Here is a 20,251-nt window from a genome sequence, read left to right as displayed (position 1 = left end):
GGTCTTCTATTTGTGTGTGTGTTTTTTTCTATAGGTTGAACTAGATGGACAATTGTCTTTTTTCAACCTGACTATGTAACTTTTGAGCCCCTAACCATCCATGCATGAGGCCTAAGTGAAAGGGGATGAAGAGAGCCAAATGTGTAAATACGGGTTTACCTCTGAACACCCCTCCTTTAAATTTCTTCTGTTCCATAAATCCAAAACTAAAAATTCCTGGTTTCATTACTCCTCTGGATGTTTTTTATCATCTTATGATTAAACACATTTATGGACAAATATATATTTTTATTGTTGGAAAGCAACACAAACCAATGAAAGCTGTGCAAACAGAGAAAAGGAGGTTGTCTATGGGTTATCAAAAGAGATAGACAACAGAACAATCAAACACATTTAAAACAGTAAAATACAAATGCCTATAAGCATGGTACCCATGAAATCAATTCTATATGAAAACCTCGTGCCACAGAACTCTTCTTTGTGTTTAACCATTTTAAAATGGTTTACTGTCTTTACATCAGGAAAACACTCCTGCTTACTTTATTGCTTTTTTGGGGTCTATCATTTTGAGACATCCGATCATGTAGTCAGTATGGTCTCTGGTCACATGTACAATACACAGTGAGAGCCAATCAAAATAGTTATACTGGAAAAGATCTCAGGAAATCATTTAAACCCCACCTGTCTGTTAGACCAGATTTATCTGTGAAAGAGAGATACCTGCTTTGTTTTGTTACTAGGAAACAGCAGTGATAATTCGGGCATCGAATTTTAATTTAGTTTTAGTTAAAGTCTTTTGACTAAAATGCAATTTTAGTTTTAGTCCCATTTTAGTCATCTGCAATTGTTTGTTTTAGTCATAGTCTTTGACTAAAATTCCATTTTAGTTTTAGTCCCATTTTAGTCATCGTATTTTAGTCAACTAAAATCTCCAGTACATTTTAGTCAAATAAAATAATTTTAGTCAACTAAAATCGAATGTGTTTAGTTAAATTGTAATGCATTATTTAAGCATTTCTACAGAATTTCCAAACTCATTATATACTCCTGGTGTAAAAAAATCTAATATCATGTTATTATTCATGGTATTACGGTTTGAACAAACTCTCAGATACAGATTTAGCCACTCTGGACGGCCTGAGGTGGCCTGTAATGCTGCACACTGCTCTGGATGGTGGTCTGAGGAGGCCTGTAATGCTGCACAGTGCTCTGGACAGTGGCCTGAGGATGCCTGTAATGCTGCACAGTGCTCTGGACAGTGGTCTGAGGAGGCCTGTAATGCTGCACAGTGCTCTGGACAGTGGTCTGAGGAGGCCTGTAATGCTGCACACTGCTCTGGACGGTGGTCTGAGGAGGCTTGTAATGCTGCACAGTGCTCTGGACAGGGGTCTGAGGATGCCTGTAATGCTGCACAGTGCTCTGGACAGTGGTCTGAGGAGGCCTGTAATTCTGCAGAGTGCTCTGGATGATGGTCTGAGGAGGCCTATAATGCTGCAGAGTTCTCTGGATGGTGGTCTGAGGAGGCCTGTAATGCTGCAGAGTGCTGGATGGTGGTCTCAGGTCTGAGAGCTGGCCTGTAATGCACAGTGCTCTGGATTCCACCATGCTGGTGGTCACTGGTCAGAGGAGGCCTGTAATGCTGCACAGTGCTGGATGGTGGTCTCAGGTCTGAGGGATGGCCTGTAATGCACAGTGCCTTGGATGCCATTGCCAGTGGCCAGAGGAGGCCTGTAATGCAAACAGTGCTCTGGATGAACGGTGTTCTGAGGGGAGACCTCACCTCAGGCCTGCTGTAATTGTAATGTACACTACACACTCACAGTGGGTGCTCTATCTGCTCTCTGCTGGACATGGGCGGTCATTGTGAGTCAGGACTAGGTAGGGAGTAGGACTCTCGTTGGGACTCAGGAGGCCTGGCTGTAATGCACAGTGCTACTCTGGTCTTTTGCAGTCGTACTCGACACGGTGTGAGACTCGGAGACCTGTAATGCTGACTGCAAACAGTTTCAGAAGCAGGCAGAGCTTCATGGAAACCATAAGATAGTTCACGAGGGTAAACGTCCCTGCCTCATATTTTCCTTTCGTTTTTGTTCGTTAATGAAAACGGAATTGATTTTTGTCTTAGTTTTCAGCAGTGGATGAAAATGTGCTTTTATTTTCATTTCGTTTTCGTCAGTGTAAAAATGGCACTGATGAAAATTTTGACGAAAACGTTTTTGTTGAGGAAATTAACACTGGGAAACAGATCAACTGTGGCACGCATCAAGTTAAAGCGGAGTTCCACCCCCAATGAAAAAATTTAAAGTCAGCACCTACAAATACTGTAGCTACTGACTTTTAAATAGTATAACTTACCTGTCCAGGGAGCCCGCGATGTCGGCACCTGAAGCCGATTATCGTATCGGCTCTCGGGTGCTGCCACCGCCATCCAGGGTAAGGGAACCCGGCAGTGAAGCTTATTGGCCCGCTTTGTAATTGGCCCGGCAGTGGAGGAAAAAGGAGGGGGCCGAACTGTCGAGGGACTCCGCTGTAAATATTTATAAATTGTTTTGTTTTATATCTTCTCATATAACAAAAAAAAACAGAAGACCAATTTCACTGTTTATAGTCCCAAATTAAAGCTATCTACATCTGGCTTGATAAAAAAAAAAAAAAAAAAAGGAAAACCACCTCTTCTCCAGAAGTTTACAGCTATTCATTTGTGAGCTGACAAATTAAACATTTTGGTTCATCAGTCTAGGTTCACACCTATGCAGTTGTGCTGAATGAACAGAATGAAAGAGCAGTTTCGCAGAACAAATAGCTCTGCAAATGTTTTATAAATATACCTCTAGGTCAAATTAGTCTAAGCTAGAGACATCAACCCAACTGTAGCTATACATACTATTTACCTGTTAAAGCAGGATTAAACTCTAAAAATAGAAATCTGTTTGAAGCTAAGACATTTTTGGCAGAAGAGACCTGTCAACAAAACTTCTTACTCTCCCCTAGCATTTTTTTTATTTTCTGTGTACACTGGATAGCGCATGCGTCATCCAGCGTACATTCTTGGCTCATAGTGGCAGGTGTCTTTACTGGAGGACAGCACACAGAAGGAGGTAGGTGCGTGCCCCAATCTGCAACTATGCTGTAAATACTTGCAGATTATGGAAAAAGATCCCCTCTCTGCCAATAGATTGTAAGCTCCTTGAGGGCAGGGACTGATGTGAATGTACAATGTATATGTAAAGCGCTAAGTAAATTGACAGCGCTATATAAGTACCTGAAATAAATAAATAAATAAATAAATAAATAAATAATAAAGATATCTTTTGCTTTAAGAAATGGTTATAGATCATATCTAAGGCCTAGCTGGCCATACATGTTTCATTTTTTTTCCTTTAACCAGTGGGTTGAAGGGAAAAAAAAAGATTGGTTTCCCCTATCCACACATTTGAAGGTGTCTGGGGGAATCCTTCTGGCTGCGGTATTGTATTTTGACAGCAGGGAGCTTTCCGTACCCTCAGAATACAATGACCAGTGTTGCAGGCCATAGCCGGAGGCACTGATCGTTTGGGAAAAACCCAACAGGCTGGTTGTACCTAAGTTGATCTATTGATCGACATGGGTACAACCAGTCTGCCAATACATTAATCGAAATTTGGCCAGTCCCTACTGAACTGGCCGAATTTTGATCCACGTTTGGCCTTCACAATGTTGGGAAATCAAAGGAGTTTAGGATTCTTTTCAACTAATGGCTGTATAAAGAGCTAATTACCAAGAAGACATTTAGCTACCTATAATTCCAGGCATTCACCATGCATTTTTAAATGTATTTCTGCTCTTTTAAAGTACATGAATTGCAGTCTGATGTGTTGATTTTGTCATAGTAACCTCTAATTTAAAAATAATGAATACATACCACAGGTAAATCTATTAAAGCGGAGTTCCACCCTAATTTGCATCTAAATCTGCATGTGCTGCTGATCACTCCGCCATTCCCTTTTGGATAGTGTCATTTTTTTTTTTTTTTAAATATAGTACCTTTTCTTCTAAAAAAGATCCACTTCCGTCCAAACCCGGCCGCTGCGAAGTACGTCATAGCCTCTTTCGCAATGGCTCCTGGGATACCAGTGTAAGCAATCCCAGGAGCCAATGGGCATCCTCCGTGGCTAGCATTGCGTTACTTCTAAACCAGAAATGACACAATGCTAGGCTAGGCTACAAAGCTGATAAAGTCCCACTGCACATGCGCGAGATCGTGAGGTGCTTGCTGGGTAGCCAACAGCACCTTATCCTGGAAGAGACTCCTAGTGGGCTTCATATGCCCACACTCAGGATGGACAGTTGCTGGATCAGAAGGCTACAGTGAGTACTAACACTTTTAATGACACAGAAAACGTTGACACATGCAGCATATGCCGATTTCCAATACATATTTGGCGACTATCACGGGGGTGATTTAAGTAAATAAAATAAAGAAAAGGCTGGAACTGGCTGGAACTCTGCTTTAACTCAGTATTCATAAAATATTGATAGTGGTTTTTCATAATCTTTGAAAATGAACCCCTTTCTTACCCTGTGTGTAGCAATAGAGAAGGAACCTTTTCCTCAAAAACCTCCCCTCACTGTCAGGGTGCAAAAGCCAAATATGTCACAGCAGCTCCTGCCGTTCCACAGATCTGACCTATGTGAAATTAAGTATTTTGAAAAGGTGTAAACATTAGTGAAAGGTTAAGGATGAAATGTGGGATGTGCCAGAGACAGACTGTCTGCCTGGAAAAAATAATCTTACTGGCCTTGGACCTATATTGTGAATTATTAATGCACATAGATTGAAGCAGAGTTATAAAAAGCATAGAGGGGTTGTGTATGCAAACAATCCAAGTCCCACTTTCACTTTGATATTTCACCAGTGAGCCTTGAGATGAGTACTATATCATCCACAATACAATTAATTAAGTCCAATTAGCTAAAACTTTTTTACTAATAAAAGGGAAAAGTTTATATTTTTATATGTTTGCATTGTTTTCCATGCCCAATTGTTGTCTATTCCCAATTGGGAACTGGACAGATTTCCACTTCCTGTCCTGGTGACTATACAGGATACAGTATATGGATGATCTCTCCAACAAACAGCAGTAAAATAATAGAATTAAATATTTGAGCACTTGTCTAAAATTGACTAAAGTGCTTTTTTTGCAGTCATTACACACTATTGCAGACAGCAAATGAAGGCACTCATTGAGCTTCTAATGCTATCCAGAAAACAATGCAACTGTGCTAATATCAGAAAGTTCACTTAACCTGACATCCATGTAAACCCCTGTAGACAGAAAATTCTCCCCCAAGACACCAATAAAAACCTTCAGGTTCTAAATTCCCCCACCCTATCTAAATGTGGTCTGGGAAGTACAAGTTTTTAAATTCTTAAAAGAATTGTGTATGTGTCGTTACAAAGCATATCTTATCCCTTAGTTGCATTTTGAAATGGTTTGTAGAAATAATGTAGAAAGATCAGGCACAGGGGCTGTTATTCTCTATGTCCAGCTCCTGGCATCATCCCAGTGCTTGTAACAAATATAGAGGAAAGAAGTGCAGAGTAAATTCCGGTTCACACTGAAGCGGCACGACTTCGGGGGGCGACCTGTGAAGTCGCGTGCACCGCTGTGCACCGCGACTTCAACGCGACTTGCAGGGACTTCACATAATTGAAGTCTATGCAAGTCGCTCCGAGGTCGCCCCAAAGTAGTACAGGACCCTTTTTCTAAGTCAGAGCGACTTGTGTCGCTCCTATAGAACGTTTCCTGTACTACTCAATGGACCGCGACTTGTCAGCCTGACAAGTCGCGGCAGTGTGAATGGGCTCTTAGTAAATGCTGGTTTGTCAGGCAGTGTAAGTTGCTACTGTTCATACTGGAGAAAAATATTCTTATCTACTAGTTTTAAAAGAAATGTATGAGGTTTTCTTTTTTCCCCATGTATACTTACGTAGGTGGATGCAGCATCCCTCTGAGAATTGAGCGATCGAACAGCGCCGATCGCTCAGTTATGACAGCTCCTCAAGCAGAGAGCTGATGATTGTCAGTCACCAGCTCTCTGCTCTGCCCTCTCCTCGCTCATTGGAGCTCTGGGCTGTGGGGAGGCAGGAAGCGGCCGGCTCAGGTTCTCACCGGCTCGCTGACAGGCTAAACCGGGTGTCGGTCCAGGCACCTGGTGGATCCCGACTCCGTAGCCATGATGACACGGTGCCTGGACTGACTTCTGTGACATCAGCAGAGAGTGGACTTCGGCCCGCTCTCTGCTGAAAATGGGTCACAGGAATGCAGAGCGAACTGCACTCTTGTGATCCATAGGAGATGTACAGCCAAACAAGCTTTGGCTGTACATCTCCTTTGATGCTGCCGAGTCGAAATGTTTTGCAACAAAAGTGAATTTATCCCATTAGCTTTTTGACTGCAGAACTGTCTATGACTGGGCTTTTCTAAACATGTTTTTTCCTGTTCTGGCTGGACCCTACCCTTATATAAACATCCACAGACAGGTTTACAGCAATGCAAAGTGCAGATACTGTGTGAAATAGTCCCAGCAATGAAGGATACTTGCTACTTGGTTACTCTAAGTTACCACATTTTCTTGATTGTTCTTTGCATAATAAAGCCCTTACCATGTCTTCTGTCATCAGATATTCTAGATAGTAGAGGGTGTGACTGATTCCAATGGATTTAAATGAAAAAGACAACAAAATAAACACAAAACACCACTAAATAAGGAATTTTCCTTACATATCATGAGATTAAATTGATAGATGATGCTCAATAACAGCATGCCCAATCAGTGCTCAGTGAGCAATATTCAAGCAGGCAAATTATTGTGCAATGTGCTTCCAATGGTTTGTTGATTTTCACCTATGGAAGACCTATATTAAGGCCCAACACCAGGGCAAATTTTAATTTAAAAAGTGTATTGTGCATCAATTAATTTACTTTTCAGTCTTGATCTCAAACACCTCTTCCTTAGCCATCCCACAATTTATGGATCAAAGTAACCATTTTCTCTATAAGCTAAAAGTTATTCAGTTAAATATAGGTTGATTTCCTGCCCTGGGAACTGGGCATTTTTTCCTGCTCATCTTCTTGGGCACCAGCTCCCTCGCTGCCTTTATGAGTCCTCCTGCCTCTGGAGCCTAAGAGAGAGAACCAGCTTCTGGAAGTGTTACCTCCACTAAGAGGTGTCCACATCATGCAAGCAGTGATGTAGACACCCAAAGAAGAAACTCCGGAATTAACCAGAAGAGAGAGGAATCAGGCTGGGGTGTCATGTGACTGTGTTTTTTAGGTAAGTAAAAATGGGATTTTTGACTTACCATGAAATCCTTTTCTCTGATGTTCATTGACGGACACAGCTGCTAATATTCCTAACCATTGGGTTATACAGGTATATAAAAGTTTGGCTACACCTATGGGCAGTCCCAGGGGGTATACTCCTTCTCTCTGCTGTAGGTACTCAGTTTTGTTACAAGCAGTGTCAGAGAAATAAAACTCCACAGAGGGGATGGGTGCTGTGTCCGTCAATGAACATCATAGAAATGGATTTTACGGTAAGTCAAAAATCCCATTTTCTCTTTCGTTAATTGATGGACACAGCTCCTGATATTCTTAACCATTGGGACGTCCCAAAGCAGTATTAAACATGAGGGGTGGGAAAGCAAAAAATTCCCAAGGCTAAAAACAGTAGCCAACCAGGCAACAGGGGCTCAAACAAAACAACTGGAGCCCATCTGAAAAAAATAATACACCCTTAAAGAGGACCAAGTCCTCTAAACAGCAGCCTGCAAAACCTTGCGGCCAAAAGAAGCATCCGCAGATGCTAACACATCCGCTTTATAGAACTTTGTGAAAGTGTGCACCGACGACCAGGTAGTCACCTTGCAAACCTGCGTCACTGATGCCTAATGACGGAAGGCCCAGGAGACACTGAGTGCCCAAGTAGAGTGCTCCTTGATAGGGAAAGGAGGAACCTGACACCTGATGGAATAGGCCTGAATCACAGTCTGTCTGATTCATCTGGGACTTGTCGAGTGGACAACCTGTCCGAGACCCATCTGTAAACACAAATATTGATTCCTTTAGCCTTCCTAAAAGACTCCATAGCTGCAGTGTACACCTTAATTGCCCGAACCGCATTCAAGGCATGCAAGGCAATTTCCTTAGGGCTGGGACACAGGGAAGGCAACACAATGTCTTCATTCAAATGGAAATCAGAGACAACCTTTGATAGGGATGATGGACAGGGACGAAGAACCACCTTATCTCTGTGAACCACCAAGTAGGGTGAACAACAGGATAACACCGCCAGTCAACACAATGTTTTCATTCCCACCTTCTGAGACAGCTTAAACAAGGGAATTTCCAGAAGAATCTCAAAGGTAAACTTCTGGAGGACCGAAAGCAGCAAACTGAGGACCCAAGGTGGCAATGGAGACTGCACTGGAGGAACTAAATGGTGAACACCCTAAAGAAAAGTACGCACCAGGGAGTGTGTGGCCAAGGGTCGTTGAGAGAAGACCTGGCCTTTGATGGTACTCAAGGCCAATTTCTGTTCAACCCCCCATTAAGGGACGTCAAAATCCGAGCCACTGAAAAGGAGAGAGAATGAACCCCAAGGGACTCACACCATACAATGTACGTCTTCTACGTCCAATGGTTGATCTTCCTAGAAGTAGATTTCCTAGCTTTTAACAGCGTTGGAATCACCGATTCAGACCAACCCCTATCCTGCAGTTCCTGGCTTTTAATAGCCAAGCCGTCAAAGCCAGTAACTGTAAAGCAGGGTGGAAGATTGGCCATTGGACAGCAGATCCTCTCTGAGGGGAAGCTTCCAAGGAACGTCGGTGACCAGCTGCACCAGATCGGTATACTAAGCCTTGCGAGGCCAGTCTGGGGCCACTAAGATGACCGGAATCCCTTCTGCCTTGATCCTGCGTAGAAGTCTTGGCAGAAGCTTGAGAGGAGGGAAGGCATAAATAAGACAATACTGACCCCACAGGGCCTCCAGCGTGTCTGTGGCATCTGCCAGAGGATCCAGTGACCGTGCAAAGAACCTCTGCACCTTTCTGTTGAGCCAAGACGCCAACAGATCCACCTAGGGGGTGCCCCATCGGAGAAACATCTGATGAAACACCTCCAGATGAAGAGATCATTCCCCCTGATCCAACGGCTGAGGTAATCCGCCTGCCAGTTTTCCACCTCGGGAATGTTTACGATGGAAGCGGCAGGAACGAATGATCTGCCCACCTGAGAATGCCGGCTACCTCCAGGGCTGCCAGGACACTTCTTGTGCCCCCTCTGTGATTGACATAAGCCACAGCTCTGGCATTGTCTGATTGAATGCGCACTGGACATCCTTGGAGATGTCCAATGTTCCAGACACTGATCTCTCTGAGCTCCAGGATATTGATCTGTATTGATATTGATCTGTATTGATCTGTATTCTGTCGAGAACCCCTCCCCACCCCAACAGGCTGGCATCCATGGTGTCCACCATCCAATACAAAGGGAGGAAGGATTTGCCCTGTCGGAACGCTAGTTTAGGAGAACAAAGCCACCAGTTTAGGGACCCTTTTGCGCCCGAGCTCAGCTAGATTTGGTTATCCAGAGACTGCAGAGTCTTGTCCCATTTGGTCAGAATCTCCCTTGCAGGGAGCTCGTATGGAACCGTGCAAACGGGACCACCTCAAAAGTAGAAACCATCAGGCCCAGCACTCGCATGCAAGTCTAAAGGAATGACCATCTGCTGGAAAGCAGGAGGCGAATTGCAGCCTGCAGTTTCTGGAGTTTATCCTGAGGAAGGAGTACTCTGGCTAAGGCCGAGTCCAGAGTCAGACCCAGATAGTCTAGTTTCATGGAAGGAACCAAGGCAGACTTCTGAATCCAGCCGAACTTCCTCAGGGTCTGTATGGAGATCTCCATGTTTTCCACCAGCGCAGTAGGAGACTCTGCTCCCAGAAGGAGGTAATCCAAGTAGCCCAGGACCTAGATCCCCTGCTGACGTAACAATGCTAGCATCGGTGCCAACACTTTCGTGAAGACCTGAGGAGCAGAGGCGAGACCAAAGGGTAATGCCACAAACTGAAAATGCTCCTCTCCCACAGCAAAGCAGAGGAAGCACTAGTGGCCGACACATATTGGAATGAAGGTAAGCATCCTTGATGTCGATGAAGGTAAGAAAATCCCCCTGATGCAGGGAAGCCACCACCATGCAAACAGACTCCATTCTGAACTTCTGCACCTGCACAAGCAGTACAGCACCTTAAAGTCCAGGATTGGACGCACCTTGCCTTCCTTTCTGGAGACTGTAAACGGGTTTGAGTAAAACCCCTGGAAAATTTCTGAAGTCGGAACCGGGACAATACCCCCTTGAAGTAAAAGGTCTTGCACCACCCCAAAGAGAGCCTGTAAGCGGAACGGGACGCACGTTAGAATGACAAAACCTTTCCGGAGGGTAAGAACTAAACTCGATCTTGTAGTAGGAACATATGACTTCATGTACCCACTTGTTTCGTTCCGGGGAGGTCCACGGGTCGGGAACCAGCGAAGACATCCCCCCACCCCAGATACGGGTGAGGGCGCACCTTCAAGCTGAAGGGTCCTTTTCCTAGGGTCTGGAGAAGTCTACGACGAGGGGCCTTGCCCTTAGTAGCCTGTGGAACAAGTATACTCTTCCACCCTGTGAAACCTTTAATGTCATTCAGGGTGGCACCAAACAGACGATCTCCTTAAACGGGAAGATTGGTCAAGGCCTTTATAGAAGTCTGGTCCACAGACCAGCATTTGAGCCAAAAGACATGCTGAAGGACCACTGTCGAAACAGAGAGCCGAGCCACTAGGGGAGCCGCATCCAAAGAGGCATCACAGATAAACTGCAGCCCCTGGACCAGCTGGTCTGCCAGCTCAGCAAAGGCGGGGGGGGGGGGGGGTCATGGCGCAACAGCTTAGCCCATTTGGTCAGAGTCTGTGACACCAGGGCAATGATGAATATCGGCCTCAGTGCCAAACCAGCCAGGGTGTACATATTGCGGGCCACAGCCTCTGCCTTCCTGTCAGCCGAGTCCTTAGAGCCTGCGGACTCTTCAAACAGAATCATGGTTGTCTTGTTTAATCTGGAAACTGGAGGGTCCTCCACCAGTGGAACAGTCCACTTCTTAAGAAGGGACTCCTTATAGGGGTATCGCCTACCATAACTCTTAGGGACCCCAAGAGGACGCTTTGGTTGTCCCCACTCTGTAACGACAATTCTGTCAAAATAAGAGGGGAAAGGTTACACCTTTGCCACTCTGGATGGCTTGTGAGTGCCTAAGGGGACCTGCGCCTCCGTCGCAGCTGTATGCCCGCTCTTTAAAGTCTTACTCACAGATACAATCAGTGCATTCCCCAGTGCCTTTTCGTGCACGGTAGCAGAAGGGGAGGAATCCTCCTCAATGTCTGAGGATTCAGGGTGTGTGGTCGCAGACCCATGCAGGGTGACCCATGTCCGCGGCAGCCGAATCAGATTCAGGATCTGAGGGGACAGATGAGGCAGGGGAAGGCAGTGGGCACTTTTTTGCCAGCCCATTGCACAAAACCAACTCCACCCGGGACACAAAATACTCCAGGACTGCCATCAGTGCGTCAATGGATGGTTGGGCCCCAGAGGGCCCCTGCGACCTCAGAGAGGGGATCGGGTGGGAAGATGTGCTCTAAAAGACTCTACGAGTCACCAGGAGGACCCGACAAAAAAAGTGTAAAACACTACTAAGGGACACCCCCACCTCCCTGGCAGCACACCTGGTTGGCAGTCACAGAGCCCCAATCAATCAGCAGAGAGGGAGAGGACCCTAGCAGACTCCCCACTCCGCAGAAACCAGGCACCACGGGGGAATCTGCACTGCACATATGACAATCAGGAAAGGAAGGGATCCAGAAGTTAGTACCAGGGGATGAGAAGGGGCTCCCACCACCGACATCGCCGCCCATAGGGCCCATAGGGCTCCACTGTCATGGCCACTGCTGTTTACAAACTGTTTGGCAAACCATCGCAAAATGGCCGCTGGACTACACAAACATGGCCGCCGTGTATTGCAGCACAAAGAGTGCGAGAAAATGGCGGCCCCACGCGGCACTACGAGGCTCCCAGGGACCCAGGTGGGATCCCTAGGCCTCAGGACAGGCATAGGCAGGATGGGGGGCCCTGGCAGGAGCCCCACCAGGTACAAATCCCCCCCCTGCACAGCCAATCGTCCAGTCACTGGCGCCCCCATCGACAGCATATTGCCCTGCCCCCATCCCGGGAGGTGTACAAGACCGCCCACACAGCCCCAGCATTAGTGAAGGGGGGGTTGGATGGGGGGCCAAGTGAAGGGGGTGTCTAATGGAAGGAGGGGAACCCAGGGGTCCGACTTTCCCATGGAGGGGCCCGCGTCCACCCCAAAACCCTCCAGGGGGCGGGGGGACAGCTACTCACCATACCAGGAAATAATGAACAACTGGCGCACCACGGGGAGAAACAGTATCACCAAAGACTATGCCGATAATACTGGACACACACTGATGAACTAGTAAAAAGGACAATCAATGTGATATAAAAAAGTCCATAAGTCCATATGTGACACAGTCCATAAAAAATTCCAATGTGCACTCCTTAGGCAGCTCTAGTGACAAGGTAGAAGTTTTGCTTGTTGCCAACTGAAAAGAAATACAGGCGCTACTCTAAGTGCAGTAACTGGGATTTTATTAAAAGGATGCAACTGAATGTGGGGTACTCACAAAGGTAATAGGTAATCAAGCACATCAGAGAATGCTCCGGTGGAGAGTCAGGATGGCTAGAGTGGTAGCGATGGGCAGGCTGCAGCGATATCGCTGTACTTCCTCGTCCCGGGGACACTCAGGTGCCGGTCCGTCGTCACTTCCGGGAGCGTGGGCGTGATTACGTCATGGCGCCGGCCACCATACCAGGAACCAGGCAGGCACTGCTCCAGGCAAAACCCCTCACCATCGAAATGGGGGGCTGTCGGTCAGAAGGAATGGGTCGAGACCCGGTCAAAATGTGACATCCCGAGGCGTTTATCTCGAAGGCCAACCCCGGTAGGGCTATGTCGCGGCCGACCTAGCGCGGAGCTGAGATCTCTGCATGCTCACTGGCCAGACTGGGGTGACCACTGGATCTAGATTATCCAGCCCGTCACCCAGTCCAGCACTTGATTGTAGATCTCAAAGGAAAAACTGGGAAAAAGAAAATCTATCTAAAAGAAAAAATGTTTCCAGGACCAGAGATCCCAGCAAGGAACTAGGTCCTTACTCCTGATTAGGCAGAAAAAAACTGCCTATAGGCGTAGCCAGACGTTTTTTCTCCCTAGTGTTCTACTCCTGTAGGGGGCAGTATAACCCAATGGTTACAAATATCAGGAGCTGTGTCCGTCAATGAACGAAAGAAAAATAGGAATTTAAATATTTTTCTTTTTCATACCAGCAATAAGATAGAGGGGGTTGGCCAGGAGGGATGGGAGTGTTTTGCTAAATCCTGCTGTTGGACTTTAACTGATACTCACAGGTGAGGCTTGAATCAGAAAGGGATTTTGGCCTACTTTAGTGCTGGATAGTAACTAATAATAAACAACATGCATGTACACAGAACATCACAGCTGAGCATGTTAGTCTTAGCAATACTGCATTTAAAACAGAACTACCGGTAAACCCTCCTATCCTTATCAGCCAAGGAAGCTGCTATCTTAGGCCGGCCATACACAGTTTGAATTTTCCCTGATTCAGCAGGAACGGACCGAGAATCAAACTGTTGGGTACAACCAGCCTGCTGGAGTCTCTTACGATTATTGCTAGCGGCTGCTATAGCTGCGAGCGATAATCACTGTCTTGTCTTCTCCCTGCGGGGACGCCTTCCCCAACCCCACTGCTGACTCACTATGGAAAGAAGGATGCGGTTCTTAGCCTGCAAAATGCAATTCACGACTGCCTTAGCGAGTTGACAGCTGTCTCTGCAGTGCACACAAGTTTCCCTGGCAGCGGCTTCATTGATCCTCCCGTCTGCACTTGCCACTGACACAGCACCATCTCACAACAGCTTCAGAGAGAAAAGAAACACGGCTGCTGATCATTGGCCATCTTTCACCATCAATCCCTCTTTTAGCTTCTGAGATCCACACAGTGCCTCCTCACAGCGGCTTTAGTGATGAAGGAACAGCAGCCTTTAGGATCAGGCCATCCACCTCCACCATCCCTCCAGCCGACATCACTTGCTGGCCAATGGCCAGTAAATCACGTCTCTTTTTAGCCAATCAGGAAAGTGGTCTCAAAGTGATTGGCTGGGAGGCGAGTCAGTGTGATAATAGCGAATATTGATTCGCTATTGTCACACAACTGGGTGGGCTTGGGCCTTTTCTGTAGCCTATTAGAGCCTCTGGCTCTAATCACATGCTTCAGAATAAACAAAAATCCCCATTGAACTTCATGCATCCAGCGCCCCTGCATGTAGATTAGGGGGCCGGACGCATGGATGGGGGGGCGCCGCCCCTGGTTAAATCAATGGGTTTAGTTCTGCTTTAAACTGTATTAGCACAGGTAAAAGCATATGCAAGATTTAAAGTGTATTTCCACTTTTGAAGCCACAACAGGATAACACCTACTTTATAATTTTCATATTTTGTCATTCATACAGCATAACTTAAAAAATAAAAATTGCTGCCTACATTTTACTTTCTGAAAACGCCAAAACTAACAGTTTACTTTGCTATGCAGGGGAAATGCATAACAGAGAGGAAATTGCAGTTGAGTGTCCCTATAAAAATGCTCTTCCTATCCCCAGCATTATTCAGCTGAACACTCTCTGCCACCTCTCAGTCTTCACAACATCAGCCAAAAACTAACTGCAGCCCTATTAAGCCATGGGCATCAATAGAAACAATATAAACTAAAATGCAAGCATAAACTATCATGACAGTTTTTACTTGTTTATTCCAAATTATGCAATAAAATCCATTTGATCACCATGAGGATCTACTCACTAAACTCACCATTAGAGAAGTTCAAACATACACTTAAAACCTAAACCTCAGTCTAAACAAATATTGGCTAAAAAAACAAGAATTGTGTCTGCATACATTTTTTGTGTTCTTTCTTTATTTCTTCCAGATCTCCTGCATTTTGCCCTTGTGCACGACTCTTACCGCTGCTCTGTCTTATTGCACAGAATGACTTGTCTTGTTCATATTCCAGCCCCTGTAATCTTCTGTAGGCAGCCTGTAGCAGGTAGACTAAGTGCAGCATAGTGATCGTGGGATTGATGCACTAAAGGCAAATAGACTGTGCACTTTGCAAATGCAGTTGTATTTATTTTCCCCAGAGTTTAGTGAATGTGGTGAAGCTCTACTTATTTCCATCATCAAACCATGTGCATGTTTTTTTCTTGCATCTGAAGTGCACAATCTATTTGATTTTGTTAAATCAATCCCAATATCTCTTCTACTTTTACATGGTAATCAGACTCAACTACAATAACTAACTAATGGCCAGTACATACGATCCGAAAATCGGACGAAAAATAACGCTTGTGCAAAGATCGGACGATAATCTGATCGTTAGTACACAGATTACGAGAGGCGATCACGACAGTTCGCCCGATATTATCCGGTCGTGCAAGCATAAAAATTTTGATCGTATTATAACACATCGTACGATAATCATATTATCAGTATGTTGTTTGTCCTAAAAAAATGGTGAGCAGTAGACAGCGCATGAGCAGTAGACATAATTTTCCCCTCACACGCTACAGCGTGGTTACGCATACCGGAAGCTTTTGAATCATCGTCCGAGAAAATTCGTATCGTAAGTAACTCCCATTTGCGAATATAATTGAGAGTTCCTAGCAACCAAACAAAAACGGACGGAGAGTCGTCCGATTTTCGGATCGTGTGTACTGGGCATTAAGCATTCAATTTCTAATTATACATATTACTTTGCTGATTCAAGACAGGAAGGAGTGAATTAGAACAGTACATTTTCTTGCTGGATTATAACAGCTGTTTGAGGCTAAACATCCCACAAGAACACTCAATGGCCCAAAGGAGGATATTTTGTATCTTTCATGTATAATTTAAGTGTGTGTTGGAGTAAGTTTCATGCATATGTTTTTCCCTCTCCCATCCAAAACCATGCTGGTAGGTAAGTTCAGTTCTGAATAAAAACCTTCTTTTACTACTGAATAAAGCCCTACTGTATTTGTGAATAAGTATGCCAGCGGTAGGGAAAATTACTGTAAATTACTGCAACCTCCTTGGTGGGCATGGACAAGCATTAAACAAATAAAAGTTCAAGAGTTGTAGTAAAAATTAAAGCAGACCACCCATTCAAATCAGCTAAAAACAACACAAGCCTCACATTGTTTAAGCACGAGGGACAACGATGGAGGAGAGGGAGACAGAGAAGACTTTAGTCCTCCAGCAGTTTATTAGAGAGTATTTTACTATTCTTTTACATCGAGTTTGCGATGGGTCTGTAATATTTTAGAAACCCAGTTTTGAGATGTACTATGTTAGCAACAAATGCAACATTGAATAAAGCCACATTATTTTTTTTTTTTTTGCACCATTTGGTACACACCTTATTGTCGGGCTCTGTGCTTGCCCCCTGCAGCAGGTCACACAGGAAAGATATGTCAGGCAATTGCTGTTTTTCAGGATTAGGATATTCAGGATGTTCTTTCCATTCCTAAAAAAAAAAGGAAAAGAAAATTCAAGGGACATTTTTTTATATATAACATACAAATAAGGAGATAATTTGTGTTCATTTCTTATATATATATATATATATATATATATATATATATATATATATATATATATATATTTCTTATTATATATTATATATATTTCTTATTATATATTATATATATTTCTTATTATATAGCCAGAAGTTTGTGGATACCTAACAGTCCTATAACAACTTGTTGGATACCCTTTCCAAAACCATAGGATAAATATAGAGCTGGCCCTTGTGTTAAAATTAAAACAGCTTCCACTTTCCTGGGAAGGCTTTCCACAAGATTTTGGAGTGTGTCTGTGGGAACTTGTGCCCATTTAGCCAAAAGAACATTTGTGAGATCAGGTATTGATGTTGGTCAAGAAGACCTGGTTTACAAACAGTGCTCCAATTAATTCCAAAGGTGTTCAGTAAGGTTGAGATCAGAGTTCTGTGCAGACTACTTGAGTTCTTCCACACCAAACTTGTCCATCCATGTCTTTATAGACCTGGTCAGAACTCTGGCAACTGAAATTTAATGTGGATAAGTGCAAGATAATGCACCTGGGGCGTAAAAACCCAAGGGCAGAATATAGAATATTTGACACAGTCCTGACCTCAGTATCTGAGGAAAGGGATTTAGGAGTAATTATTTCAGAAGACTTAAAGGTGGGAAGACAATGTAATAGAGCAGCACGAAATGCCAGCAGAATGCTTGGATGTATAGGGAGAGGTATAAGCAGTAGAAAGAGAGAAGTGCTTATGCCGCTGTACAGAACACTGGTGAGACCTCACTTGGAGTATTGTGCGCATTACTGGAGGCCATATCTCCAGAAGGATATAGATACTCTAGAGAGAGTTCAGAGAAGAGCTACTAAACTAGTACATGGATTGCAGGAAAAAACTTACCAGGAAAGGTTAAAGGACCTTAACATGTATAGCTTGGAAGAAAGAAGAGACAGAGGGGATATGATAGAAACTTTTAAATACATAAAGGGAATCAACTCGGTAAAGGAGGAGAGCATATTTAAAAGAAGAAAAACTACCACAAGAGGACACAGTTTTAAATTAGAGGGGCAAAGGTTTAAAAGTAATATGAGGAAGTATTACTTTACTGAGAGAGTAGTGGATGCATGGAATAACCTTCCTGCAGAAGTGGTAGCTGCAAATACAGTGAAGGAGTTTAAGCATGCATGGGATAGGCATAAGGCTATCCTTCATATAAGATAGGGCCAGGGACTATTCATAGGATTCAGATATATTGGACAGACTAGATGGGCCAAATGGTTCTTATCTGCCGACACATTCTATGTTTCTATGTTTCTATGGCTTTGTGTACAGGGGCAGAGTCATGGTAGAACATAAAAAGGCCTTCCTCAGATTGTTGCCACAAGGTTAGACGTGGCATAGTTAACTAAAATATCTTTGCATGCTGTAGCATCGAGTTTACTTTTTACTGGAAACACCTGAACTCAATAATTTGGAAAGATGTCCACCTACTTTTGGTTATATAATGTATGTACACAATGAATTTCAGAAACTGCTGAAGTGCAGGAGAATATACCCTACATATAATTAAAAAGATATCTGGTCCACTCTGTGTCAAAAAAAAGGAAACATTTTTAAACAAGTGACCAAACAGTGAATCTTGTGGCAATAACACAAAATATAAGGCTGTAGATATGATCAAGAGGTTCTGTTGTTCTTTGACCATACATTAGGAAGGGAAAGATGTGTGAGCGAAGCTAGTTTTACTGCAAGTGATGAATTCTGTGGGGGAAAAAAACACTGCAAACAAGAGAAAGCGGAGAATATGCCAACTTGTTCAAGCTGACAAAAATCAATTAATGGGCAAATGATTGTCATTTAATGGGCAAATGATGTCACTTAAGCTGGCCATAGACGATCCAACGATCAACTTGGGTACAACCAGCCTGTCAGATTTTACATGTGATTATTGCTAGCAGCTGTTATAGCTGCTAGGAATAATCAGTGTTCTCCTGGTGGGGACGAATTACAGGGTAATGGCTGATATGGAGAAAACAAACTTGTTGTTTTCTCAGACTCTTATCAGATCTTGTTCTGGGTCCAGGAGCCCAGACGTTCTGTAGAGCTTTGGGTAGGATAATGCCTCCATTCCTAGGTTCACATTTTACCTGGTAGCCAGACTTCATTAGTCTCTGCCTTCCACAGGCCTTTATACATGGGAGCTGACTGATGTACAAGGCTCTCCCTTGCTCTCTCTGCCGGAAGCCAGCAGAGAACCCAGAGCCTGCTGCTGGGTGAAAAGTAGTGCTGACAGAAAATAAAATAGTACATGTGTTTCCTTTTTCTTTGGGGAACCCCTTAGGGGGCACCCAGTTGGTCAGGGTTTATATACAGGGCTTTTTTTTTCAGCGGGAACGCAGTTCCAGCACTGATTGCACTGTATGTAATGGGAAGGGTCACTGAGGTGTTGTGCTTCAGGGTCTATTGATGCTGGCTGCTGGGGGATCTTTTTTTGCGTGGTGGTCAATTGTTGCTGGGGAGGTCTGCTGTTGCTGGTGTAAGAATCTATTGTTGCTGGGGGGGGGGGGGCAATTGATGCTGGAAGGTATCTGCTGGAGGGGTTGATTGTGGCTGCTGGGAGATCTGTTGCTGTTGCTGGGGGGGGGTATTTTTTCACAGGGCTCTATTGCTACTGAGGGAATCTATTGTTGCTGGGGGGGGGTCTAGTGTTGCTGGCTGCAGGAGATCTATTTTACTGCTTTTCTTGTCATCTTTAACAAATTCCATACAAATTACATAGCACCACAAAATGGTACTTGGCCCCTTATCCTCTAAAAGGGGTGGGTAGGGGGTGGAATCAAAGGAAAGTCCTCAGAGATGGATAGGGGGCGGAGACGTTCCTGCACCTATTCTCTGAGAAAAAAAAGCCCTGTATATATATATATATATATATATATATATATATATATATATATATATATATATATATATATATATATATACACACACACACACACACACACAAACAAATACAGTATATAGTAAATATGTATATATATATATATATATATATATATATATATATATATATATATACAGGGAGTGCAGAATTATTAGGCAAATGAGTATTTTGACCACATCATCCTCTTCATGCATGTTGTCTTACTCCAAGCTGTATAGGCTCGAAAGCCTACTACCAATTAAGCATATTAGGTGATGTGCATCTCTGTAATGAGAAGGGGTGTGGTCTAATGACATCAACACCCTATATCAGGTGTGCATAATTATTAGGCAACTTCCTTTCCTTGGGCAAAATGGGTCAAAAGAAGGACTTGACAGGCTCAGAAAAGTCAAAAATAGTGAGATATCTTGCAGAGGGATGCAGCACTCTTAAAATTGCAAACCTTCTGAAGCGTGATCATCGAACAATCAAGCATTTCATTCAAAATAGTCAACAGGGTCGCAAGAAGCGTGTGGAAAAACCAAGGCGCAAAATA

The 20,251-nt window shown here is 44.1% G+C and overlaps 1 protein-coding gene across 1 annotated transcript in view; it reads right to left on the bottom strand.

Annotated features, from left to right (window-relative positions):
* The window catches only part of ARHGEF25 (Rho guanine nucleotide exchange factor 25), a 548,945-nt gene that overhangs the window by 97,821 nt on the left and 430,873 nt on the right, over nucleotides 1-20,251 (bottom strand). The window contains exon 4 of the mRNA XM_082245582.1: nucleotides 16,629-16,736. Within this exon, the coding sequence (XP_082101708.1) occupies nucleotides 16,629-16,736 (108 nt within the window). The remainder of the gene's footprint in view (nucleotides 1-16,628; nucleotides 16,737-20,251) is intronic.

Source organism: Pelophylax lessonae (genome assembly GCF_965119305.1).
Source record: "Pelophylax lessonae genome assembly, chromosome: 2".
Classification (NCBI taxonomy): Eukaryota; Metazoa; Chordata; class Amphibia; order Anura; family Ranidae; genus Pelophylax; species Pelophylax lessonae.
The sequence above is the reverse complement of the archived record's forward strand: the minus strand, read 5'-3'. Positions and strand labels throughout refer to the sequence as shown.